The sequence below is a fragment of the Manis pentadactyla genome, chromosome 5 (genome assembly GCF_030020395.1).
Source record: "Manis pentadactyla isolate mManPen7 chromosome 5, mManPen7.hap1, whole genome shotgun sequence".
Lineage (NCBI taxonomy): Eukaryota > Metazoa > Chordata > Mammalia > Pholidota > Manidae > Manis > Manis pentadactyla.
The window spans coordinates 55,772,539-55,800,508 of record NC_080023.1 but is presented as its reverse complement, the minus strand read 5'-3'; the positions used below and the strand labels follow the sequence as shown (position 1 = coordinate 55,800,508).

Below are 27,970 nucleotides of genomic sequence, written 5' to 3'. Positions count from 1 at the left end.
ATAAAAAGTAATGTCTTCCTACCTCTGTTACTGTAAGAATGAAACGTCTCCATTCTTCCCCACTTTCTGTGTTCTCTGTCTAAAGTTGAAGACAAAAACAGATAAAGACAAAAAAGTAAAGACACGAATGACTATGAACATCAGTAGTTTTATTAACTTCAAATAATAACTTTAGAATTTCATGATTGTTTTATAAAGACTCAAAATATGTAAGCCATCAAAACCAGAAGACTGACAAAATGTATATCCTTCTATTAAAGCACATTGTTTGAAAAAGTCAATTGTAATTTTTAAACCACTTAAAAGTAGTTGAAAAGAAAATACAATTCATTTTCCTTTTCCTTAGAACTATTAATGTGTCTTATGAAATTTCAATAATATTTTTTGTCATAGGACAGAAGTATATAGCTTTAATCTGTTTGCTTATTAAACAAGTAAAATTGTACAAATTTGACTCAAAAAAAGTATTAAATGTTAGCACACTTATTTCTACAGTATGTTAGTTCTTGTTTACTCCCCTCATTGATATTTAACATTGACTTGCTTTAAGTTTGGAGGACCAGGAAAACTTCTGATTATTAGCTTTAAATATTACTAATACAGACAACATTTATTAAGTGCTCATATGTGGTTATAAGCACTTCACATATATTAGCTGGTTTAATTGTCATGTAAACTCTGGAAAAGGTACTATTTTTATTTTACAGATTTATTCTTATAACAGACATTTATTGAGTGCCTTTAAGGGTTGGGCACTCTTCTAAGTAGTTCTTTACATCAGAGAACCAAACAAATATCCTTGTTCTCATGGAATTTAACATCTAGCAAGGAATAACAAACAATAAACATAATAGCAAATGTTATTAAATGAAGAGTGAGATAAGAGAGATTGGGAATACCACTAGGTGCTAGGGGAGGAGAAAAGAGTTGCAATTTTAATAAAGGGAACCAGGTAGGCTCAGTAAGAGAGTTACATATGAGTAAAGACTACACTTCTGAATGAAGCAACAAAGGCACAAAGAGGTTAGGTAAGTTGCCTACAAATACACAGCTAATGAATAAAACAACCAGAGTTCAAACTTATGCATCTGACTCCAATCCTCTGCTCCCAACTACATCAGAATCATCTGGAGAGATTCTGGCTCCAGGGGTGGAGCCTAGACTTCCTAAGTACAAGCGATGCCTAGTACAGTAGTGCTCCCTTACCTGCAGAGGATGCATTTCCAGACCCTCAGTGAGTACCTGAAACCACAGATAGTACCAAACCCTATACATACTGAGCTTCTTCCTATTCATATATAGCTATGATAAAGTTTAATTTATAAACTGGGCACAGTAAGAGAGTAAGACAAGAACTAATAATAGAACAAAGTTATGTGAATGTGGTCTATCTCTCAAAATATCTTATTGTACTATATTCACCCTTTTTCTTCTTGTGATATGAGATAATAAAATGCCTGCATGATGAGAAGAAGAGGTGAATGACGTAGGCATTGTGATGTAGTGTTAGGCTACTGTTGACCTTCTGACTATATGTCAGAAGAGGATCATCTTTTTCCAGATCATGGTTGACCGCAGATAACTGAAACCATGGAAAGCAAACCTCAGATAAGGTGGGGCTAGTCTGCTTTAAAGTTTAATGACCAATGTTCTCTTTATGGTATTACTGTAGCTGTTTATTGACTTTACTTGGCTACTTTGAATGCCAATTCAAGAAAAACTTTTTTTTTCTATATGGATGCTAGGCATACAGTGGAGAGTCTAACCAACAGATCTCTTCTGTTGTGTGGAGTTTAGTTTTATGAGAATACTTTACTTCACAAATTGGGTATATCTAATAATACAGCTCTCACTCAGATATTTCTAATTTAACAATCATGTTCTTCATAGCTTTTGGTTTTTTGTTTTGCTGTTTTTTCCTTTTGTGATCCAGGAGCCAATCCAGGATCACACATTGCATTTAGTTGTTATGACCCCATAGGCTCTGTAATTCGGAACAGGTGTCCAGTCTTTCTTTGGCTTTTCTTATACAGATAGTTTTGAAGAGTATAGGCAGGCCAATTGCTTGAAGAATGTCTCTCAATTTGTGAAATATGGGTTTGTCTAATTCGGTGAATTTCAAACACGTGTCATGTTAGATATGTCTCAGAATCATCTGGGAACCTGATGAATGCCAATTCAAGAACAACTTTTTAAAAACACCAGATGGGATTTCTGACTTTGTCAGAGGACACAAGTATATGGTTTCCATGTGCTTGTATACTAAACAAAAGAACATGCCCTTTTAAATCCCATTTAGAAAACTAATTCTTGGCAAAAGGCGTGAAATGTTAACAAAGTGTTAAGACTTGGCACTTCTCTTATAATTCCTCTTTACCTCAGCCACTGGGTTGTGAAGAGGTGAATGCTATTTATAGTCGCAACTTGTTTCAGACTAACTGCTTCTCCTCACTCACCTTCAGTTGCACTTCCTCTTTTGGCAAAACAAGGGTGAATTTTGCACAATTCTTTTCAGTTGAATTCTGGTCAGTAAGACATGTGAGGTCTATTATGTCTAACTTGTCAACATACTGCAAAAATAAAGGGAAAGCTCATTAAATTATTTCATGGGTAACATACATTAGTTCTAGCAGGAAGACATGTAGGTAATATTTTCCTTTCCTCTGATATGTACTTTGTATGGTGTCCTGGTTTTCCATTCGGCACGTCACCTGTTAACTCAGAGGGCATTTGGAAATGTATTATGTGGTGGTGTGCTGGATGGGACTCATACAGGTTTGAAAAAGCATTGTTAAATTTTCAGCAATTTTCCAAGCTGGTTGTTAGACACAGCCATTATTAACATTTAATTATATAAACATACAGGTAAATATATTATATTAAAAACAAAAGTTATTAAAGGTTTTTAAAATTCAAAAGTCATCATTTTTTAAGTTACATCACTACACAGTATTCACTAAGTTCTTGAGGTTATTTACATCTTCATTTCTGTGTGGTGGTAATACTACATAATGGTACACTACCACTATACCTTTCTTTCCAACTTCATGTTCAGTAAGGTCTCATTGATAGGCTGAAATCAACCATGGTGGGACAATATACACCATGGAAACTGGAAAACTTAGAAATTAGGACTTGACTTGTTGTTTTGTTATTTGTTGTAGGGGGCAGCAATCTTTTTTCTGCAAAGGCTAAATAGTAACTGTTTTAGACTTTGTGAACCATATGCAGTCTCTGTTGTAAATTCTTCTTCCTTTTTAACAACACTGTAAAAATGGTGTAAACATTCTTAGCTCTTGACTGCACAAAATCAGGCCTCAGGCTCTACTTGACTCAAGGGCTATAGTTTGCTTGCCTCTGGTCTAAGCTAAAGAAGTGGAGGAGAAAATGTTAATAATGCAGATGAAACCTTAAAGTTTGTTGTGTCTGAAGCTTTTTCACTGTGAACAGAACAAAAAAACTGACAAAAATATTCTACCATAACTCAGAAACTATTATCTTATTCAGCAAAGAATTTGCTCATGTCATTAACTAAGAGGTAGAAGTTCTGACATAGGTAATTGTTGTTTTACTTTCTTACTCATTAATGTACATAAAAACATCAGCCAACATTCATGTCATATTTAATGACAATAAATTTATGAGGGAAACGGTAGACTGAAAAATGACTCCATTTGTCAAATCATGATTGAATGACAGTCATAGTTGGCTGCAGATACAAGTTCAGAAAAATCAACAAAGTATCCTGTGAGAGTCAATTGCTTATATGGAAGTTACAGAAAAGAATATTTTATATTTAATTTTTTAACTGTGTATAACCCATTACTTAAATCACTAATATTTATAATAAATTTATATGAACATATGCATATGAACTTTTTTTCCAAAAACCCATTGTTCAATACTTACCACAGGTCACTGGTTATGAGGATCCTATTGAGAAATTCCTATCTTATCCCAATATAATAAAAATATTTCTTCTGAGCAAGTGATCTATATGGACTGATCTGTATGCAACTGGCCAGACATGCTCTCTAATATTAGAAAGATTAGGACTACTTCATGTAAGCATAGTAGAGTTTTATGGTTTTTAGGTTTTGTAGGGTTTTTAATTTTTTGCTAATTTAGTCTCATTCTTGACTTTTTTTATCTCCTTTTATTTTCCTCTCTGTTGTGCCCAATATCTTATTTTACTATATTCTTGTAGGTCTTCTTATTTTATTTTTATGAATAAAGTAAGGCATAAAAGAAGTAAATAAATTGTATCCAGAGCTTTTTGTACATTGACGGGGTTGAGGGTAAGTTTGCATTAACCTATTTATTTTCAATGCACAGAGAACTAAAAATGGAAGGAGAAGTATATGGGAAGGAGGACAGTATTTAAAATACACCAAAATCTTTTTCTGATGGATTGTCTAGATCAAGCTCAGTGAATTTTGCTGAGACAAAGGAGGAAACAACAGAGGAAGAAGTGGCTGAGTAAGATAGTGTGGTAAACTGATCTGTTGATTAGAAGAAAGGAAGTCATATCTCTGTTTTTAAATGTAGTGTTGAAAGAGGCTTAAAGGTCATCTGTCTAATCTAGCTGCCCCCTGATGCTTGAATCCCTCCATCTCCCCATGTAGCATCTCCCCAGGTAGTCATCCAGCTTCTGTTGTACCACCTTGAACAACATGGAACTCATGCCTCCAAGCAGCTCTGCCTGCTGGCAAGTTTTTTACTTGTATTAAGCCACAATTTTCTCCAGACTATTGGTGCTATTTCTATCCATTCGTCCTATTGCCTTCTCTGGAATAACGTGAAACAAATTCAGTGACTCTTTCACATGACCCCTGACAGCCTTTCAAATATTTAAAGCCAGCTTTGAGTTCTTCCCTACCATAGGCTAACTATCTACAATTCTCACCTGTTTTAGCCCTGTGCTTTCTCCTCAGATTATTGTCAAAAAAAAAAATCTCCTAAAAATTCTACATCCTTTTAACAAATTTGTAGGTGGGCATTTCTGCAGCATTGCATTAGATGTCTTTTTATGAGACTAAAGAAACTCTGTGAAATTAAGAATGCTGTCTCAGGAGCAAGACCTAGATTACACCCCTTTCAATTAGTTGTCTGATCTTGCACGATTTCTTAATCCTTAAATTTGTTCTTATCCATAAAGCAAGGATTAAAATAGTACCCACTCTGCAGACTTGTTGTGAGAATTAAATAAAAAAATGCATGTAAAATGCTTGAATGTTTACTAGGTACCAGTTAGTTACTCTCTTAGGTCCTTATATTTACTATCTCATTTAATCCTTTTCATAACTTTATGAGATACACTACTCTTTTCATCCTGATTTTAGAGATTCGAAACTCAGTTATGAGTGTGTTGAAAATCTTTCATTTGCTGCTCCAGATTCACTTTTTTTTGCTTCATAATTTTTTTATTGAAGTACTGTTGATATACAATCATATATTGGTTTCAAATATACAACACAGTGGTTCAACAGTTAGGTCTTTCATTAAATCCTCACCTCCACCAGTGCAGTTACTATCTGTCAACATAAGAAAATGTTATAGAAATCATTGACTAGTCTCCATGCTGTACTGCTATCCTCATGACCAACTTATATTATGATTAAAAATTTTTGTGCCCCTTTATCCCCCTCACCTTCCCCAGCTACCCATCCCAACCCCTCCCCCATGGTAACCACTAGACACCTGTCAGTGTTTATGACTACTGCTGTTTTGTTCCTTCTAGATTCACTATTACCCCTTCACCACCCAACACTGTGCACCAGGGCTTGTATGGACAACATCAAGGGCTCCCTACCCACTGACTTCCTATTGGGTTGGGTTGGTGAACACTGGCAGAAGATCAGAGGAGTGAGGAGAGTGAGGTCAGGTATGTACTACCCTGCAATTGCTTCCTCAAAGCATACTCATCTCAAGGGAGTCATTTTCACACAACTCTTCCCACTGTTCTCCCACTCTTTCCTTTGCTCCCACATGTGGTCATGGGTCACTGTTACTAGCCTCAGAATTCTATACTATTCTTTATGGTTTTCCTAAATCCTGTCCACTGCTTTGAATATACCATCTTCATTAAACTCTTCAAAATGTCCAATTGGAGATGTCTTCTGTTTTCCCACCAGTTCCCTGTCTAATTAATATTCTGAGACACAGAGAGGTCAGGTAGCTAGCCCCAAAGCCCGTGATCCCACAGTTAGCAGTAGCAGGGCCAGGAAAAACCCAAACAGTCTGACTGAAGACCAGGCTCTCAATCACTAAGCTGTACAGCCTCTTGCCATGCTGTAAGTGAGCAGTAACTGTTAGCTTTCTCACTTATGTGTATTATGCAGGTTTGGGACCAGGGTCCTTTGAAGCTGTACTAACATTAAGTCAGAAGTTACAACAAGAAGTTACTTTGTTAAAGTTTATTATGGCATTTGAAAACACCTTTATATTGATCTTGTCTATCTGGAATTGTGGTAAAGATGACCAGTTTGCTTTTTTAAATAACTTCTGGTGAATTTACCACTAATGCCACTGATACGCTTATAGGTAGAATAATCAGGTAAGCTCCTTGTTTCTTTCATCAGATCTGGACGTCTGAGAAAATGTTCTAAGAAGTGTGAGTTACTACACCCATGGTCCAGAATGTTTATAGTTTAAAAAGTTACTGGATCATAAAATCTCTAAAAAGCACAGCATTCCAAGAGAGGCAAGTGTTTACCACTAAAGTACTCCATTTTTTTGTGGAAAAAATGAAATGCACAGTTTCAATTTTTTGTGGAAAAACAAATATAATCAATTATTTTATATTAATAGGAATAAATAAATCTGTTTATTGTTATTCTTATGCTTGAGCTCTTAGAAGTCCTGCTTAATGTTTTCTTTCCAGAAAAATTGTTACATAATATATGTTGTGAGGCTTTGGGGCTCACTTTATTCCTTTCAGATTTTAACCACATGCTACAGCAAGATAAAAAGCAGAGGAAATTGAGGCTATTACTTGGTATTAGGCAATTTGTATGCAGATGTCTAGCTAGAATTTTCACCTTTCAACTGAGTTTTTATTGTCAGGATCAGAAAGAAAAAAATACAAAGTTAAAAACATGAGTTAATACCTTCTTCTGAGTTGACCAGGAAACTTTACCATGGGTTTTATAATAGCTCTCACAGGGCAAAAAAATGAGCTTATTTAATTTGAATTTACCAAAAATGCTTGCTCTTTGAAGGCAGAAAATCCCAAATGAATAACATTATGTGACAAGTGTATATTAGGGAAAAATGGAATCCGTTTAACTACTTACTATGGTACTTTTTTTGTCAGCATAAAAGAAAAGTGTAGTTCCTCTCAACTCTGTCCAATAATGTTTATACTCCTGTGGAAAAGAAGTCACAAGCATTATTCCACTAGCGCATATTCAATTATTTTCCTACTGATATTTTCCTTCATTGCTTTCTTAATTGCTGTGTAATACAAGGTTCTTCTTTATCCTGAGATAAGTCACCTAATTTTTATGGCTTAATTTTACATTTAATTCTTGACTGAATCCTTCACAAATTAATTTTAGTATGAAGTGTGAGGTAAGGATATAATTTGAACTGTGCTGAAATAGATCATTTTCCAAAAGTTTCCTCATTGATTTAAGACACTTCACTTCTTACACAGTTTGATTAGAAGCTTGTACCTGCAACAGGGGCCATTTAAGGGGTCAAGATAGGACAGACATTTAATATGTACCTTCCAGCTAAAAAGACTGAATAAATTAATACATGTAAAGCATTTAGCATAATATATGGCTCATAGTTTGGGTTCAGTAAATATTCTATATTTATATAAATCAAGGAAATGTGATAATGATAAAATAATCTAACAAAAACTTCAAAGCTTAACTTTGAAGTCCAAATTTCATTCATGTGCTGAACATTTTATTAGTAATACATTCACATTATTATGAGTTCTATAGAAATACGTTTTAAAAACTTAAATAATTTATTCAGACTTTGATTTCCCTGAAATGAGTCTATTTAATAAGAGAAACTTACATTCTATGAATATTGGCTATGCTACAAAAGAATGGCAATGGAACACAAAGAATAAAATCCTTTTACACCTGAAGATTTATCTTCAGATCCAGCTCTTTCCAAAAGTTTTTAAGAATTCCAGTCAGTTTCACAGACATGTTGATCATTCCTTCCTTTAGGGTTCAATAAGCTGAATTTTTGTAACATGTTGTTTATCTTGACTTAAATCAAGGATTAATGTAAGAAAATCACATATAGAAATTTTTTCTTTTGCTTATGAATGTGAAAACACATGTATTATGGTATTTTGTGTCTCTTTAATACAGACATATCATTTATCCCTTTTAACATATCCAGCAAAATGTTTGTTACGTCTTCAGAATTTATATACTTATTTTCTAAAGTAAGAGGAATTCTATAATCCATCTTGCTTTTATTTGCCTTGGTTAACAGGAAGCTCAAGATTAAATTCATTCTAATTACCACCATTTTTCTTGTGTTCTTAGTAGAACTACTTGCTCACTTTGTCTTCATGGCTAAGATAATATATTAGTTAGCTTTTACTATGTAACAATCCACCCTAAAATTTAGTGGACTGACACAGCAAACATTTTCTATTTCTCAACTTTCTGTGGTTGACTGACAATTCTTTGGATCTAGGTATACTTGGATGTGGCTGAATGGGCTAAGGTGGCCTCACTCACTTGCCTGGGCTCTTAGCTGGGAATGCAGAACAACCGAGAGTGGAATCATAAGAAATATCTTTGTCCGCTAGTTCCTAGCATAGAGATCCCCAAACCCTGGAATTTCCTGAATAATTGAGGTGTTTTTTGTTATTCATTATGAACCCCTTTAATCATACCTAAGTTTATACTAGTGATATGACTTAGGATGAGACCCTTAGACAAGCTTCAGAATGGGCCTGGTAGCCAAAAGAACAAACAGTCAGAAGGTTGGAACTATTAGTCCCATGCACCAACCTCCAGGAAGGAGGCATGGTAGGGATGCACCTGGAGATTAAACTTTATAAAACTCTGAAACAGTGGGATTTGATAAGTTTCCTAACTGGTGAATACATCCAAGTGCCAAGAGGGTGATGCACCCCAACTCCACAGTGACAATATCTGTTTGGGATCCTTCTAGACCTTGCCCTACAAACCTCTTCATCTGGCTGTTCATTTGTATCATTTAACCAGTAAATCTAAGTGAAGTGTCTTCCTGAGTTCTGTGTGCCATTTTAGTAAATTATTAAATCTTAAGAGAGGGTCATGGGAACAAAGGCACTGAGTTGAGAATAAAGGAAGCCTGGGGGAAAAGATTACAAATAGCAATAGGCTCTGTGAACTCCAACCACAGCCGCAAACCTAAGGACAGATCAAACATATTTGGTATGCAGAGAACTGCATGTGATGGTCTTAATTAGTTTGTGGTAAGTTTTTGTGAATACCAGTATCATTTGAATCATCTATAAACATCAATCTCAATAATCAACATCTGGATATATATTTATAACTATCTGAGGGATATATTTTCGAATGAAAGACATTTAGCACAAAGTCCCTTACTTTTTAGCAATCATTTGTGTTGAATTGCTAAAGTAAGAAAAGGTATGAAAATGGGACTTTTGAATTTATTTCTAGCTTCATAATCACTAGATGACTTTGTATTTAGAGTTTAACATCATTATCTCATTTTCATTCAATTTTAAACAAATGCTTTTTTGTCAGACTGAGCTTACTGTTGAGCTCAGTGTGATAAAGAATTCAGTGATAAGGCATCTTCAACCTTTGAAAGCCCACAATCAAATGGAATGAGAACTTTAATTTGAGAGGCAGCATGGTGTCAAAGACTTTGCAATAAAATCCAAGCTAGGTTCCTTAATGGATGAGCAACCTGAGTATAACCTCTGTGAGCCACAACTCACTCACCGGTGAAGTGGATAAAATAACTTTTTCCCAGGAGAGTTACTGTAAGGATCAGAGTGATGGGACATTAAGAGCCTAGCATGGTATCTGCGGTATATCAACATCTCAAGAAAATTATCCATTATCATATAGTCCATTTGGTCCCCAGAACAATCCTTTCAGTTATTCAAGCGAGTAATTACACCATCTCCGAAAGAGGAAACACATTAAAAGGTTTAAAGGAATTGCCCAAGTTCTAAGTTGGACTGATAGTTGCAGCTCCAGGATCCCCTGTACTCTTTTCTCATTGATGTAACTTGTACAAATGGGTTACAATGCAAAATCCAGTTAATACCCTGTCCCTAGTAAGAAGTTTCCACTTTTTTTCTTGTGAGCAAGTAAAGTACCTTTGCTCAAGGAAGGATGTTATATAGTGGTCTCCAAAGTGGGGCATGTGAATCCCAGAGGTGCATAAGAGAAATGTTTAGAATATCTATTTATATTTCATTTACTTTATCTTTCTTACTTTTTTGCATATATTAAAGAATTTGATTGGAATATTAGCACAGGAATATATATACTTTCTAAGTAAATTAGTGTTCTTATATTAGAGAACTGTGCTCAAATGTTTTCTTGAAAGGCATGTGTTACTTTAAAAATTTGGAAATTACTGGCAGAGAACTATGTTTGAGAGCACAACTGACGTAGCCCTGAGTTTTTCCTGAATGAATTAGTCACAATTAGAGGACTAGTGAGAGAAATGTTATTCTGATACTATTATGATAACCACATTCTTATGTTCAAGCTGATAAGAAGACATATCATACATATTGATTTTAATTTTAGCATATCACAGATTGAAGAAACTATGAGATGTTGCACAAACACTTATTTTCAAATAGCTCCAGGTTTTCCCTGTTTGTAAGAACTGTGTTGCTATTGATATCCTGTTGTGGCATTTAATAGCTCTTATTATCAAATAAGGCTTCCTTATCCATACCAAATTCTAGTGCTGTGGTTTAAATAAATCTTCCCATGTTATCTTTTCCACGAAGATTATGTGCTTTTAATGAGTTCTTGACCTGGGATCCACGGACCTTCTGGAATTGCATTAAAATGGTGTATGTTGGCACCTTTTTCTAGGGGTAAAATTCCTTAAATTCTTAGAAGTGCCCCTGTCACAAAACTTGCAACATGTAATGTCCTTATGGACCAGATTACTCTTCAGTTGTATTTTCTTTAGCTTAACTGTTCTGAATTCCTTCATCAAAGACCCCACTTATTCTGCAGTTTAAGTCAATGAAATAACACTGTGGTGAACAGGCCTTGCAATTAGCTTCTAGTCAACTTCCTCTAGCCCATTTGCTCCAAAGATGACCTTTAAATACCCTTGGTTCACCTTTTTTCCAACGGTTCCCTGGCACTTTGCTCCTGCTTGCTTAGAAATCCTACTATTTTCCATAGCGTTTTCTTGCTGCTACTATTTCTCAATGCTTAGAAGAAATCCCACTGTTTTCTTTAGCTGCTTCTCAATGCTTCTATTTTCAAACACTATCACTGTGGCTTTCCTTTGAGCCATATTACTTGTGAACTCAAGATTGATTTTAGTATGTTAATAAGAAAATGGTAAATAATGAATGGGAGGAGAATGAATCTAACTCTTGTGGGAGCAAGATGTTTTACAGTTTTATATGTCATCCCTTTAATTCTTGAAAACACCTTGTAAGTTGACATTATTGTCATCCTATTACTCTCTTCTCCCTCACATACAAGGAGAAGTTAATTTCATTAGAAATATTTATACCTATAGTTTAATTTTTCCATTTCAAAGCATGCTTTTTAAGAAAATGTATTGGATAAGGAAGTCATCTAAACTAAGCCTCTTGAAGGTAGGGTCTTTGTGTATTATTCATATCTCCAGAACTGAGTGTGATACTAGGTGCATAGGAGGCACACAGTAAAAGGTGCTGAGTAAGTTGATTGAGCACCAGCTGTATCCCAGGTACTGTACATTGGGAGGCCAGTCATATTCTCTCCATTTTATAGTTGAGGAAACTGAGTTGAGGAAAAGGAGATAGAGTAATTTGTGTAAGATCACATGCTGTTAAGTGGCAAAGCCTCAGGTAAAGACATGTTTTACTGACACTCTAAAATCCTTGTTCTTTCTGCTAACCACATCAATGACATGACTTCTTTAAACATTAAAAGGAACCCATTATCAGAAACAGTTATTGTAATTACCTTTATAATAGTGGAAATACTATAATTAAAATAATATAATAGGAAACATTCAATGAATAACCAAATTTAAATTACAAATTAGAAATTTCTTTTCCTAATTCCTCCTTCCTGACAAAGTGTAACAATGTGGCTAGCCTGTGACAAGATTGAATTCATTTTAAAAACATACAGAATCATCCAAAAATTTTCTAATTTAACTGACATATATTGCTATTACATGTTTAACATCCCTAACAGAATACAAATAACCATGTCTTTACTCTCAAATAGTAAATATGCAAGAAATATGAATACACTATTACACATACTTTCACATACATAGTTTTTCCATAAGTATTAATAAATCCTCAGAAAATATATTTTTATCATTATTAAACATTTCTTATGGCATTTCATTATCACTTATTAAAGATTTCTTGAAACACCTAAATTTTTCTAGTTTCAGTTAGTATTAAAATTTCATAAAATTTCATCTAAGTTACTGATTTCTTTTTTCTTTGGTAGCAAGCATTTTCATCTTTATTTCCCTTATTAATTTCAAATTATCCACAATTAGTATTTTAAGATCACTAATGATAAATTTTAATTTTTGTATTTTAAAAATATGGAATGCTTTCTGAATTTTCTTAGAGTAAATGTATGTATGTAGTTTAGTGTACATACTACCCAAGGAGCACCATATTATTTTTTTAAGTCACTACCTTGAACAGTGTTTTTAGAACATATAACTATACATAATGTTAAACAGTATCAATTTTATCATTTTCACAATTTTTTATAAAATTGTTACCATTAAAAATAATTTGATCGTTATTTTTAAACTTCAAAAACTGAGAATTGGAGCAGAGGGTTTAATTTCAATCACAATATCATTTTATCTTAATGGTACACGTCATCGTGGAAGCAAATTAGTAAATTGTAGAGAAAATACAGGAAACATTTTATCTTCTAAGCTAAAACATTCAGTGATGTTGAAGTGAAGTCTTTGGAAATTCAGCTTACTAAATTTTTTTATATGAGTGACAATATTAGAACCTTATGTTATATAAAATACATACATATATACAGCTATGTGTATAAGCCATACTATATTTAAGTTGTACAAAACTGTAATCATATTTTTGAGCTCAAGGAAGAGAGTTTAACTCCATCAGAAACAAGGATGCCCTTGTCATATTGCATCACCGTGAAATAAGTTTTATATTAAGACAGAAGCTTCTTTTAACATTGTCATCTATGGACTTACCTGGTATTCTGACCGCTTGACTAATAAAAAACCATCAAAGTACAAGGGTAGCGCGGTAATCTTTAACCTTTCTTGGAAGATCTTTCGAGGGGCTGGTTTTGGGGGCTTCTTAGCCATCATAACCTCTTGTTGGTGTGTGGTTGGTTTCAACTGTATCCAGTCTCAAACAAAATGAGATCTCCCTTGTGTGAGAGGAAAAGGCAAAACTGTTCAAAGAGGAAGTCCCTACTCAATTTTTAACCACCAACAGGACACACACACACCCACACACATACTATTTTTTCCTTTACTTTTTGTGAGGTAAGAAAGAACAGGCATAGACCAACTTTCAGAGGGCAGTCTCTGAATAAAGTACATGTGCTTAGAATTACAGTAACAAAGTAAACAGAAGAGTAACATCAACAGAGGATGAAAGGAACTGATGTGGAAATTATGGACTTCAGAGGAGTCATCAAGGTCATATTTGTTTTCTTTCACCTTTTTTTGTTTATTGCTGTTCATTTTTATCCCCAGAGAACATGACTTGAAATTTGAGCTTACTCAAATTTCATGATTTTTGAGCTAACTCCCTTCATTAAAAATTACATCATAGGATTATTTTATTAGTACTATTTCTGCTGTAAATGTTTCAGGACTGAGCTTTGCTTAAATTTGTAGAAAAATGGAGCTACTTATCCTGTGCATATTTTGATGGTCCACTAAATGTAAAACACAGGTAAAGGAACATAGGATTTTTCACTTTTTTGTCAATAAGTAGTTTGAGTTTGTGGGTTACCAGTGGATATTTGGAAAAATATGTCTGGCAGAGAAAGCTACAAATTTTCAAAATTTTATTTTTTTATTCTTTCTGAGCTGAAGCTATGATGCATAGATGGGGTCCTGTAGCTCCAGGCCAGAGGGAGTTCCCAACTCTGGGCACATTCACTATGGATTTGATGAGACTGAAAAAATGACAGTGGAATTTTGGGGGTTAAAAGGGGCTTATGCCAAGCTTTATTCTCATGGTGGCAAGCCAAGCACTAGAATCCAGTCCACCTCCAGGGTAGTCTTCAAGAAGCAAATCTGTCTCTGTCTCTACCTCTGCTCCAGGCTCTGCTCTCACCCCCAGCCTCTGCTCTCCTTTTCCCTTAGCCCTTGGCAGAGCTCTTTTTATATTACCACAGGCAGTATCCAAGCTGCCTGTGCAGTAGGCAGGGTAAGTATTACATTATTGTGCATTCATCATGAGTGAATAGGTTAGGATCAGGTGAGGATCCTGGCAATGGAACTTCCATTTTTCCTATAGGTCCCTACAGTTATCTAGTGAGATTTATAGAGCTACACTGGGGCCAAAATGTATTCAATAGCTATCTGCATGTGGAAAATGGTCTTTGAGAGACTGGATTTGGCCTAGTACTGTGAAAGGAATGATGTGGGAAGGGTATAATGGAAGAAATTTAGGGTTGTATTGCAGGGGTCCTGAAAAATTCTACTGTTTCCTTTTTCATCCTTAATATTTCAGAATTATACTATTTCAGATTTGGTATAGCCCAGGCCGGAGCCTTCTCCCCAACTAGACCAGCCTGTTAGAAATCAAAGCAAGCCAGGAATCTCTAGTCTGATCCTCCTTTCCTAATTGAGAGGCCACATGGTTTTCCCCACCAGTATGGGTTCCATTATGTCTTTAGCTGTGATGTGTGGAGTCAAATTGTCTACAAAGTGAGGTACAATACAAATTGATTATCAATACTAGAGAAAGGTAATCAGTTGCATCATCAGAAAGAAAACAGTTTGGAACCGAAATCAGAGTTGAAGAGTCAAGATTACTCCCTTGCCTTTTTATTAAATTGAGAACAGCTTCCTACTACCCAAAACTTCCAATGATTTAGGTCCAGCTTATATTTTTGACAAAACCTTACTATTTTTTTAGTTTCAATGTAGGAAAATCAGTTGATTGACAAAGAAAAGCTTCCTGATTTGATAACCACTTTCTTGGCAGCTAGTAGCTGGTCTAACACAGGGAGGAAGTGAAAGGAGGGATAAGAACTGAGAAATGAAAGAAGAAGTGGGAAGCAAGCCAGGATGCTAGGAATCATCAGTGGTCAGAATATGAGAAAAGTAGTCACTGGCTTTATGGCCAGACAGTTTCATGTGGGAAAGAATGCCTCTAGAAAAATGTAATGATAGGGATATTTCTGAGAAATAATCAGTTACTTAAATATGCCTTCCTTTAAAAAAAAAAAGCAAAATTCAAGATAAAACAGTTCCTCAGCCTCTGTAAATTGCTTTTGTTGGCTGATGTGCAAACCAAATTAATTCTTAATATACCAATATTCAAATTATGTGTCCCTAAAAAAATAGCCAGCATCATTATTAGCCAGTGAGACCTGTCTACAACTTCCAATTATCATTGTACCATTGCAGCATTACAATGGAAATCCTCTAACACATACCTCAGGTTTTAGGTGATAAGTAATGAATTTGTAGATAAAGAAGTGTGGTACAAAAAGTATATGGGTGTAGGGAGAAAAGCCAATTTTGCTGCTAATCAGCTCTGAGAACTCAAACAAACTAGTTTTCTGGGATCACAGCTTCCTCACTTTTGGTCTGAAGAGCTGCAATATGCTTCAAAACAGTTTCCTACCTTCCACACTTCTCTGACTCATTTAAAATGCAATCTAATCAAGTCTCTCTCCTGCTTAAAACATGGTAATGGGGTTGCTTTAGCAGATTCATCCTTTCATTTTTTTCATTCACACTATTTATTGAGGGCCAACATGTGCTCAAGCATGGAACACAAGGTCCTTCATAACAGGGTCCTTTTAAATGGAAACTCCTTAAAAAATACTTTCTTTTCTAGTAATATTGGTTATTCCCAGTTGTCTTGATACCTCGTGGTCTTTCCCTTCTACTCATACCTTTCCAATCACTGTATAACCTGCTTGATGCCCTTCCTTCTTCTTGTTAATATGACCACATACTACTCATCCTTCAGTGAAGACCCAGGTTGGATATATTCTTGTCTGTGAAGATTTCCTGATTACCTGAATCCTTTCCTATCCTCAAGAGGAAAGTTTCTCTCTTTCATCCTGCAATCCCATAGCATTTTGCACATTTTTGTCACAATATTTGTCCCGTTGTCTTGTAGTTATTGGTATATATTCTCTATCAGGAAACTAAGTTTTCAAATACAGAGATTGTGTTGAAATCAACATTGATAAGAAGTAGATTACAGATTATATTCATCTATAAATAAATAGCTCCCAGTTGAAATATATTATGGTTCTAATTTAGAGAGTTTTTAGCCTTCACTGTGAAAGGAGGTCCCTTTTTCTGATATGTGTGACCATTAGTTGACATATGATTCTTTTGTTGTCATGTAGAACAATCATCTTACTATCAAACTATTGAAAATACACCTTAGTCAAACTGCTATAGCCATCATCAGCATGTGTCACAGGAGTTTGCTATATATCAGGATACATGTCAAATATAACTTGACAACTTTGAATTAAGTGTAAGATTAACCAATATAACACCAAAATCTAAGTGCTCTTTTGAGCCATCTATGCTATAACAAAATTCAAGTGAATGAATTCACATTTTCACAATGGTTCAGGCTCTCTAGAGTATTTTACTATCTACCTAATAAAACTGGTTCAATCAGTAGGTCTGTATAGAAGACTCAAACCACTCTTCAGTACTTCCAAATTTCCAGCCTTTGTTTTATTTAATATTTACTGATGATGTATTGCCATTTGTATCACAATTCATGGCAGTAAATTTTGAGGATATTTGAATGAATACATTTATGTTTATAATCCATGACTGAAGAATACAGATTAAATTTTAATGATTATTTGGAATGCTTTGTGCCATAGTGAGTTATTATTAGTCAGAAAATGTTTCCACTAGGTGTTTTTAAACAGAAAAATGTGAGGAATCACTGTTACAGAAATGATATTAGTATTCCTGTGAGAGTGGCTTAATTTGCTATCCTTGTAATTTTCAGTACAAAGAGTCATTTGTAGGATGATAAAAGTTTTTCTAGTTAAATGTTCAAACTATTTTTGTAGTGTAAGGTATCATTTATGTTATTGAGAAGTATTTCTTGGATGCTACATAGACACATGGCACATACAGTTTTCTAAATGAGATAAATAATAGATTATTGGCAGCTTTAATAGCAACTGGAAATTCCAGATACAGATAGTTTGGAGAGGGAGGAGAGAGCACAATAATGAATTTGTTTTTAACCACTTCAAACTCAACATAGAAGGGTTAAGTCTATGTTTTTCTTCTCCTTCACTTCATTTAAGATCTATTAATGCTTCTTTAGGATGCACCAAGATAGATTGGTGCTTAATATCCATTCCAACCCCTTCTAGTGAGCCATTCTTTACTGCAGAGGCTGAAAAGGTAACAGTTAGATGTCTCAGATTTCTTTGTGGCTGAAGTTGGGGTGCATTCAATGTTGGAGGGAAAAATGGAGACAATTCATTCTTATGCTGCCTTTTTTTTTCCTCTGAGAGGTAAGCATGGTCTGTAGGTACCTGATTTTTCTGTGGCAATGTTAATCAGAAGTTCTGGTGTCTGATCACTAGTTTCAAGACATGGAACATCAGTTTTCTGATGCCTATCACAGACGGTATGGTGTGCTTCTGGAGCAGCTGCAAGGATGCTTCCTGCTCATAGAGGTTTCTTTGCGGTGGCTTCCTTGACACGGCAGTTTTGTAATTGTGGTGGTTTCCTTAACGTGCAGCGTCAGTGTGGTTCTGGAGACTCTAGCATTAGAATCAGCTTTCACATTTTCCAGTTTGCTTCCTGAGTGTACAGGCAGAAGAGCTCTTGATGGTTCAGTTCTGCAGTGTGTCTTCCCGAATAATTCCTGAAAATTCAGCATACATTATTTCACCATCCCTCCCAACAATTTTGTAAGCTAATAAATGCCTAGTAGTAGATCTTCTTTTGCTTAAATTAACTATCATGAATCCTGTTCTAGATAGCTGATCTCTGACTGATACAGTTTCTCAATCTGTAGGAATAAGTGAAAACTTATCTGAACATTGAGGGTGGTCCCACACTGTAGTTTTGTTTTGCAAACATGAACACTTTACAATATCTGACAAATTTTCTGTGTCAACAGTACATAATTTCTGCCCTCATGTCTTTGCTTGCAGTTTATCTCCCTTTTTCCTTCACCTTGTAAATCTCTTACTGTTAGGTATTGCCTGAAACTACAGTTTGGCATTTTATTATTTATGAATTTCTATAGGCACTTGAATTTATGAACATTTTCTGTATCATGTCTTATGCTCACTTAATTTTTTTCTTATTATAAATGGAAAAGTTACTTATATAAGTTTTAGACAAAACAGAAAAAAATAAAGAAAATGAAAATCATATTCTATTCCACCATCTACCATTAGCACTGTTTGGGTGGGTACCATGACTTTTTGACACTTATTTCTCTATTTGCATATACTTAGTAATCAGGATTAATACAGTACATTCTTTTTGATAAACTATATTTTCCATATAATGTATCTAGAGCACATTTCCATGTCAATAAATATAAATGTACATTATTTAAATATTTGTCTAGCATTACCAAGTTAATTTAAGTTTTTGCAGGTAAAACTATAATGCAGAAACCATATTATTAAGCTTTTGAAAATCTAAATGTGTTTTAAATGACAAACTTATTTTTAAGAGTTATGTTGACTGGAAGTAAATTATAGGCTATAGAAAGGACATCCAGAGGATAGCATATATTTGTGTTCAGAGAAGCAATGTCTATATAACAGAATGCAATTGCAATAAGAATCAAACAGTTGGCGCAGTGGTAACTTAGTAAACTCAGCCAACTTATACAGCACTTGAAAATTAAGGACTCAGTGCTGCCCTTTAACTCACAGCATGGTAAAGAAAAAAAAAGTTGTGAACGTTGCTGCCACCTGTCTGCATACTGCAAGCATACTTTTATCTGGCAGTTAAAAGCCTTAGAAGAGACTTTCTAGCTGAGGATAGTTTTGTCATAAAAGGCCACTTAAAGTGAATGCACTAACCAACATTTGGCAGTAAACAATACAAAAACTTAAAAATTTGAACTTTAGAAGACAACATAGGCAAAAATCTCTTGAATATAAACATGAGCAACTTTTTCCTGAACGCATCTTCTCGAGCGAGGGAAACAAAAGCAAAAATGAACAAATGGGACTCCACCAAGCTAAAAAGCTACTGTACAGCAAAGGACACCATTAGCAGAACAAAAAGGCATCCTACAGTATGGGAGAATTTATTTGTAAACGTCCTATATAACAAGGGGTTAACATCCAAAATATAAAAGAACCCACATGCTTCAACACCCAAAAGGCACATAACCCTTTTAAAAAATGGGTGGAGGATATGAACAGACACTTCTCCAAAGAAGAAATTCACATGGCCAACAGGCACATGAAAAGATGTTCCACATCACTAATTATCAGGGAAATGCAAATTAAAACCACAATGAGATATCACCTCACACCAGTTAGGATGGCCAACATCCAAAAGACAAGGAAACACAAATGCTGGCGAGGATGTGGAGAAAGGGGAATACTCTACATTGTTTGTGGGAATGACAATTAGTTCAACTATTGTGGAAAACAGTATGGAGGTTCCTCAAAAAACTAAACATAGAAATACTATTTTACCCAGGAATTCCATGCCTAGGAATTTACCTAAAGAATACAAGTTCTCAGATTCAAAAAGACATATTCTCCCCTATGTTTATCATAGCACTATTTACAACAGCCAAGATATGGAAGCACAACCTAAGTGTCCATCAGTAGACGAATGAATAAGATGTGGTACATATACACAATGGAATATTATTCAGCCATAAGAATAAAACAAATCCTACCATTTGCAACAACATGGATGGAGCTAGAGGATATTATGCTCGGTGAAATAAGCCAGGCAGAGAAAGACAAGTACCAAAAATGATTTCCCTCATTTGTGGAGTCAAGGAAAAGTCAAAGCAAAAGTCAAGGAAGAGAATAGTAGCAGACTCACATACTCCAAGAATGAACTAGTGGTTACCAAAGGGGAGGGGTGTGGGAGGGCAAGTGGGGAGGGAGGGAGAAGGGGATTGAGGGGTATTATGTTTAGCACACGTGGTGTGGGGGATCATGGGGAGAACAGTGTAGCACAGAGAAGGCAAACAGGGACTCTGTGGCATCTTACTGCACTGATGGACCGTGACTGCAATGGGGCATGGGGGGAACTTGATAATATGGGTGAATGTAGTAACCACATTATTTTTCATGTGAAACCTCATAAGAGTGTATATCAATAATACTTTAATAAAAAAAATTTTGAAATTAAAAAATAAACTCCAAAATTGCCCCCGAATTTTTAAAACTTTAGCAAATTTTAAATTATAATTGCAAAAGTTATAATTTCTGGACCAAATAGATTTTTGGAGTGTAATTTTTTGGACAAAATTCTCTGATAGTAATTTGCCATCTTTTCACTTTTGACTTTTGCAATATAATAGTTTTGCAAAAATTTTGAGAACTTCAGCAAATTTATTAATGCTACTTTTGGCCCTATCATTTTACCATGAAAAATTTCAAACATACAGAGAAGCAAAAATAGTAGTATTAATGAACACTTATACATCCATCATTATTTTATGCATCCACCATGTAGTTTTAATTATTGTTAACAGTTTGGCATATTTACTTTAACTATATTTCTATTTTTCTTTTGCTGAATCATTCCAAAGTACTTACAAACATTGCATTTTACCCCTCAGTACTTTAATGTGCATGTCCTGAGTGAGAACATAAAAAAGCAAGGACATTTTCTTACATCAACACAATAATATTATAATATCTAAGAAAAATGTACAATTCTCTTGTCATCTAATAATCAATTAATATTTTAATTTTCCACAATTGCTTAATGCTCTTCATAGCTTCTTTGTTTTTAACCAAACTCTGATCAAAATTCACACATCTCATAATTCAATATCTAAAGGTCTTCATTTTTCAAGTCATATTTATTGAGATATAATTTACAGCAAAAGTTATCCTTGTTTTAGGAGCACAGTTTTAAGGGTTTTGACAAATACATATAATTATGTAACCACTACCATAATCAAGAGATAGACTATTTCTACCACAGCAAAATTCCCCTCATGGCCCTTTGCAGTCAGGGTCTTCTCCCTTGACCTCATCTCCTGGCAACCACAGGTCTCATTGTTGCTCATATAGTTTTATTTGGTTACATATATGGAATTATACAGCAGATAGCCTTTGATGTCTGCCTTCATTCACTTAGTATAATGCTTTGGGATTCATCTGGGTTGTTGAAAGTATCAGCAGTTCTGTTAGTTTTTATGGCTGAGGGATATTCCACTGTATGGATGTACTGAAATTTGTTTATTCATTTACCAGTTGATTGGCATATTCCCAGTTTGGGTCCATTATGAATAAAGCAAATTTCAAGTTATAATTGCAACTATGTTACAATTTCTAGAACAAACTGATTATTGGAGTGTCATTTTTAAGGTCTAAAGTATTCTTTAAAATAGTTTTACTAATTACAAATTTTAAATTACATAAAATCATAAGTAACTAAAAGTTTCTATTTCCCTTTCAAATTACATTTCTTTACAAATCTAATACACACACTTTCACAGACTGATACACACACACACACCCCTTATCTAGGAAAATAGTTGAAATGGAAAACTTCAAGATTTAGTTAGTAATCACAGTAGTTTATAAGGAGTGATCTTAATGTATTTTGGGGGGCAAGGGTTTATAATGATAAACCTGGGTTTTATAAACATTACCTCATCAACTAGCAACCATATTTTAGGATGCTAAAATCATGGTGGGGCAATTAAATAGGACAATTGCAGAAGGAACTGAAAAGTTTGTTTGGGAACTGTGGAATCTTCATAACTTTGTTTTCATAAGGCTGCTGCTCTATTTGCTCCTTGGAAGAGATCCAGTTCATTGCTAACACTTTTTGTGCCCTGCATGTCACACCAGCATGTCATTGCATTTCAAGTTTCTCAAAATACCTCTGAAAGCTACTGTTTCCAGTGGAAGTAAGGGATATAATTTTACATGTGGAACTTCACATCTGATTCTGTTTGCTACAGTTTCTCACTGAGAGGTAAAAAGACTGTAGTGATTAAATGCTCATTTCTGGATCAGAATACCAGAGTTCATCCCCAGCTCTACCATTTAATGGTAGTGTAATCTTAGGCATGTTACTTAAACTCTGTCCCAGTTCTGTTTTTTATAAAATGGGGAGATTAGTCACTTTTTTTCATAGGAATGTTCTAAGAATTAAACAAGTTACCTCATGGAGACCACTTAGAATAGAAGTTGGCATATAGTATGTACTCATTAAGTGATATTTTTATTATTATCTATTACAAATGTGATAATACCAAATTATATACTGTAGTCTGAGTGGCAAAACTTCTGCTAAACCAAGCAAAAAAATATCCATAATAATATCAATAGCATTATTTATTGAATTCTTATTATGTTCTATGAATTTCACCTAGATCTTAAAAGGAATTAATCCACTATCTCGACAACTTTAATATTATTTCCATTTTATAGACAAGGGAATTGAGAAACAGTTTAATTAACTTACCCATTATAGCACAATTAGTGGAGTAGAGTAGAATCCAAGCTTATCTGATTTCAAAGTTAATTTGTAACCCCTCTTCCCTAAAAAAAGAAAAAGAAATAAGGAAGGAAAAAGAAAGAGAGAAGGGAAAAAAGAAACAAAATGGCCTTAGCAGGTGATAAATTTGTTAAAGCATTACAATTACAAACTTAAAAAATTTATAACTCAATTCTTTTTTTTGCACTTCTTTATCTCCTTCACCTCTTTTTCCCATCCCTTTATCCTCCTCTCTTATGGCAACCACAAGTTTGTTCTCTGTTTTTATGAGTCTATTTTCTGATTTGTTTGTTCATTTGATTTGTTTTTCAGATTCCACATATAAGTGAAATCATATGGTATTTTTCTTTCTCTATCTGACTTATTTCACTTAGCATAATACCAGCTTTCATTTTTTATGGCTCAGTAATATTCCACTGTGTGTTTGTGTGTGTGTGTGTACCCCATCTACTTTATCCATTCATCTTTTGACTGGACATTAGATTGTTTCCATATCTTGGCTATGGTAAATAATCTTGCAATAAACATAGGGGTGCGTATATCTTTTTGAATTACTGTTTTTATTTTCTTTAAGTAAATTCCCAGAAGTAGCATTGCTAGTTTTTATGGTATTTTCATTTTTAATTTTTTTTGAGGAACTCCCAAAACTGTTTCCCATAGTGGCTGCACCAATTTACATTCCCGCTAACAGTGCACAGGGGTTCCCTTTTTTCCACATATTTGCCAGCACTTGTTATTTTTTGTCTTTTAGTAATAGCACTCTAACTGGTATGAGGTAATATCTCATTGTGGTTTTGATTTGCACTTCCCTGATGATTAGTTATGTTGAGCAACTTTTCCTGTGTCTGTGTGTCTTCTTTGGAAACATGTCTATTCAGGTCATCTGCCCATTTTTTAATAGAATTATTTGTTTTTTTGGTGTTGAGGTGTACGAGTTCTCTGTATATTTTGGATATTAATCCCTCACTAGATATATCATTTGCAAACATATTCTCAGAAGGTTGCCTTGTTGATGATTTCCTTTGTTGTGCGGAAGCTTTTTATTATTGTGCAGAAGTAGTTCCACTTATTTATTTTTGCTTTTTTTGCCTTGCTGGAGATACATCTCCAAAAAAAAAAAATTGCTAAGGTAGATGTCCAAGAGTTTACTTGCTATTTTTTATTCTTTTAGGAGGTTTATGGTTTCACGTTTTATTTTTAGGTATTTAATCCATTATGAATTTATTTTTGTGTGTAGTGTAAGAAAGTGATCTAGTTCCATTCTTTTGCATATAACTTTCCAGTTTTTCCAACACCATTTATCAAAGGGATTGTCTTTTTCTCATTGTATAATCTTGCTTCCTTTAATAAACCATGTAAGCATGGCTTATTTCTTGGCTCTCCGTTGTATTCAATTGATATATGCATTTGTTCTTGTACCAGTACCATACCTTTTTGATTACTGTAGCTTGAAATTGAGCTGCCTGATACCCCTAGCTTTGTTCTTCTTTCTCAAGTTGCTTTGGCTATTTGGAGTGTGTTGTGGTTACACACAAATTTTAGGGTTATTTGTTTTAGTTCTGTGAAAAATTCTATTGGTATTTTGATAGGGATTGCACTGAATTGGTAGATCATTTTAACAATATTGGTTGTCCTAACTAACCATGATCACAGAATAGCGTTCCATTTATTTGTGTCATCTTCAATTTCTTGCATCAGTGTCTTATTGTTTGCAGAGTATAGGTCTTTCACCTCCTTAGTTAGATTTATCCCTAGGTATTTTATCCTTTTTTGAGAATTGTAAATGGGATTGTTTTCTTAATTTCTCATTCTGCTAGTTTGTCATTAGTATATAGAAACACAATGTATTTCTGTATATTGATTTTGTATCCTGTGACTTTACTGAATTTATTAATTCTAATAGTTTTTTGGTGGAGTCTTCTGTATAAAATATTGTGTCACCGGAAATAGTGACAATTTTACTTCTTCTTTATAATTTTAGATGCCTTTTCTTTCTCTTTTTTGTCTGTGTGGCTAGGACTTTGAGTACTAGTTTGAATAAAAGTGGTGAGAGTAGATATCATTGTCTTGTTCTTGATGCTAGAGGAAAAGCTTTCAACTTTTCACCATTTAGTATGATGCTAGCTGTGGGTTTGAAATTTATTTTAATTCAAATTTATTAGTTCACCCTTAAATTTAGACAATAAGCAAAGTTTTTTTGGTTAACAATTTCCTTGCAAAATTTTAGTAAATCACAAAAATAGAACAGTTTCATAGAATCATAAAATGTTCAGGTCAAGTCTTCAGAGTATCTAATTTACCTTTCCCATCATATTATTAATGAAACACCCAGAATGGTGTGCCATAATTTGTCCTAGATTACATTAACAAGTCAGCTGAGCAGGTTTCAAGACTCCTGATCCAGGACTCCTTTCAGGACATCATATTAAGTGAAATATATTTACATAGGCCATTTTGTTAGCGATATTTCATGAAAATACTATGTATCCGAAAAAAATCATTATTTTCAGAGATGATGCATATATTGTCTAGGTGTGGCTGACAGGGCTGCACGGTTAAGTATTTCTCTTTAAACGACTTCTGCAATTTTTAACTTTATTCCTTCCAAGTATTACTTTTTACTCTATAAATAACCGTTGAGAAGTTTTACACGGTGCTCAAGGGGCAAAGGCAGTTCCCAAAACCGTGTCCGCCAAGCAGAAGCCCAGGTGGAAGACCGGCAGCCCTCACTGTGCGGAGGGAAGGATGGCTGACGAAGCTGTGGGCGGAAGGAAAGTGCGCAGAAAAGGGCGGGACTGTAAGAGAGAACGGTGAGGGGCGGGCCCAAAACGGCTTGCTTCCTGTTGGGTTGCGCGGGCAGCTTTGCGCATGTGCAGCCAGTTTGAAACTGCGGAGAGAGCTGGGTTCCGGGGGCTTGTGGAGGGACGGGCCAATGGATGAGAAGCACTGACAGCGCTTGCTTGCTAGTTCCCTCGTTTCTGCCGCCTCCCGCCTCAGGGGTGCTCCGGAGTCGCTGCCCAGCTGCTCCCACGGCGGCTCGGTCACTGCTGGGCTTCCTGGAGCCGGGGGCCGTTGAGGGCGTGGGCGGGGCCGGGCCGGAACATGGCCGCGTCGGGACTGGTAAGTCCTGCCGGGCTGCCCCCGGACCGGCGCTAGCGGCGGGGGAGAGAAACGTTGGGCCGGTGCTGTGGCTTCTTGGGAGAAGCCGCGCCAAGTTTTTGAGCTCAGGGAGTGATCGTGTGCGGATAGCCAGAGTTCATTTACTTGCATTGTGTACTCTCAGGGTTTCTTGTGATTTCGGCTGTGACGGCATCTATCTCAGAGAATCTGGGTATTAATACTCTTTAGTTAAACTCCAGATCCTGGTCTTCCAAATAATTTTCTGTCCACAGAAGTATTGAAACGACTTAAAATAGGGTCTTTGCTTCAGACTTGTTGGTCTGGAGAAGCAGGTTATTTTGGAACATCTGTTACTGATAAGGTTGCGTGAAACCTGCAGCTGTCAGTTGAAAGGTGCAGGCTGCGAATTACTGTCGGGGGCGGGAACTCAGTTTTTGTTTACATGTTTCTGGTCTCCCTCGGTATTCACTGTTCTCTAAGACTTCGCATGTGCTTACAATGTATTTTACAATCCATGTCAGCGCCTCTCCCTAGCTTGTTTTCTACCTTATCTCCCCTTCTTTGAAAATCTTAAGCATCAACGAACTCCCATGTATATAAAGTTATATATGTATGCTTGTATACAGAGATGAAAGGGTGAATACATTGTTTATCTTCGTGTAGTAAAGAAAAGGAATAAAGCCATTTCATTGGGGAAAGTGAAGGGAAATAAAATTTACCAAATGCCCACAGTTCCTTTTTTCTTTTTTTATTAAGACTGTGCTTTAGAACAGTCTCAGGTTCACAGACAAATAGGAAGGTACAGAGATTTTTCCATATACCTCTTTGCTCTGCACATGCATAGCTTCCCACCAGAGTGGTGCGTTTGTTACAATTGATGATCCTGCATTGACACATCATCACCACTCAAAGTCTGTAGTGTACCTGAGGATTCACTCTGAGTGTTGTACAGTGTGTGCGTTTGGACAAATCTATAGTGATATGTATCCATCACTATAGTATCAAACATAATTTTCACTGCCCTGTAAATCTTCTGTGCTCTGCCTGTTCATCCCTCTCTTCCCCGTCAGCCCTGGCATCACTGATATTTTACTGTCTCTGTAGTTGTGCTTTTTCAGATGTCATAAGTTGGATTCATGTAGTATACAGCCATTTCAGATTGGTCTATTTGACTTAGTAGTTATGCATTTTTATTTCCTTCATTTGACTTTTTATTGATAGCTTATTTCTTTCTAGCACTGAGTAATACTCCATTGTTTGGAGGTACCACAGTTTATTCGTTTACCTGCTGAAGGACACCTTCGTTTCTTTCAAGTTTTGGCATTTTCATGAATAAAGTTGCATCATAATCGGCTTAAAAGAGCGAAGAGAGTACCTTTAGTCATTCCTGTACTTTTGTGATTCTTAACCAGGGGGGGATTTTGTCCCCTAGGATAATTTTTGTGGTGTCTGGAAACATTTCTGGTTGCTTGGAGAGGGCATGGATGAAGGGGTGCCAAGAGTACCTGGGGGGTGGAGGCCAGCGATACTTGTCAGCGTCCTGCAATGCACAGGACAGGCGCTCACAGCCAAGAGTCATCTAGTCCAAAATGACGGTTTGCTAGGGTGGAGAATCCCTTCTGGGTTGTGTATTATTTCTTTGAGAAACATAATCTCACAGTGAGTGGCCAAAACTAATACTGCATTTGACTGAATAGTGAGTTGAAATTGGCAGTTTCTGAGTGTGCTTTTGTTTTGAAAATTTTGCATTCTGACTTTGAATTTAGAA

At 35.4% G+C, this 27,970-nt stretch overlaps 2 protein-coding genes across 7 annotated transcripts in view; one reads left to right on the top strand and one right to left on the bottom strand.

Annotated features, from left to right (window-relative positions):
• Positions 1-13,629, bottom strand: part of STAP1 (signal transducing adaptor family member 1) — a 32,769-nt gene extending 19,140 nt beyond the window's left edge. The window contains exons 1-4 of one of the 3 annotated variants that reach the window (XM_057502282.1): positions 13,405-13,629; positions 7,296-7,367; positions 2,457-2,570; positions 23-79 (exon numbers count right to left, since the gene is read on the bottom strand). In XM_057502282.1, the coding sequence (XP_057358265.1) occupies positions 23-79; positions 2,457-2,570; positions 7,296-7,367; positions 13,405-13,524 (363 nt within the window). In that variant the 5' untranslated portion in view covers positions 13,525-13,629. The remainder of the gene's footprint in view (positions 1-22; positions 80-2,456; positions 2,571-7,295; positions 7,368-13,404) is intronic. The other 2 variants (XM_036918151.2, XM_036918152.2) reach the window with 2 other exon arrangements.
• Positions 13,630-25,938: 12,309 nt separating this feature from the next.
• CENPC (centromere protein C) overlaps positions 25,939-27,970 on the top strand; it is a 143,224-nt gene continuing 141,192 nt past the window's right edge. For 3 of the 4 annotated variants that reach the window (XR_005031314.2, XM_036918157.2, XM_036918155.2), the window contains exon 1: positions 25,939-26,202. Coding sequence is in view for 3 of the 4 variants with exons in the window: in XM_036918157.2 (XP_036774052.2) it covers positions 26,185-26,202 (18 nt within the window). In the remaining variant the exon portion in view is untranslated. The remainder of the gene's footprint in view (positions 26,203-27,970) is intronic. The other variant, XM_036918153.2, reaches the window with a different exon arrangement.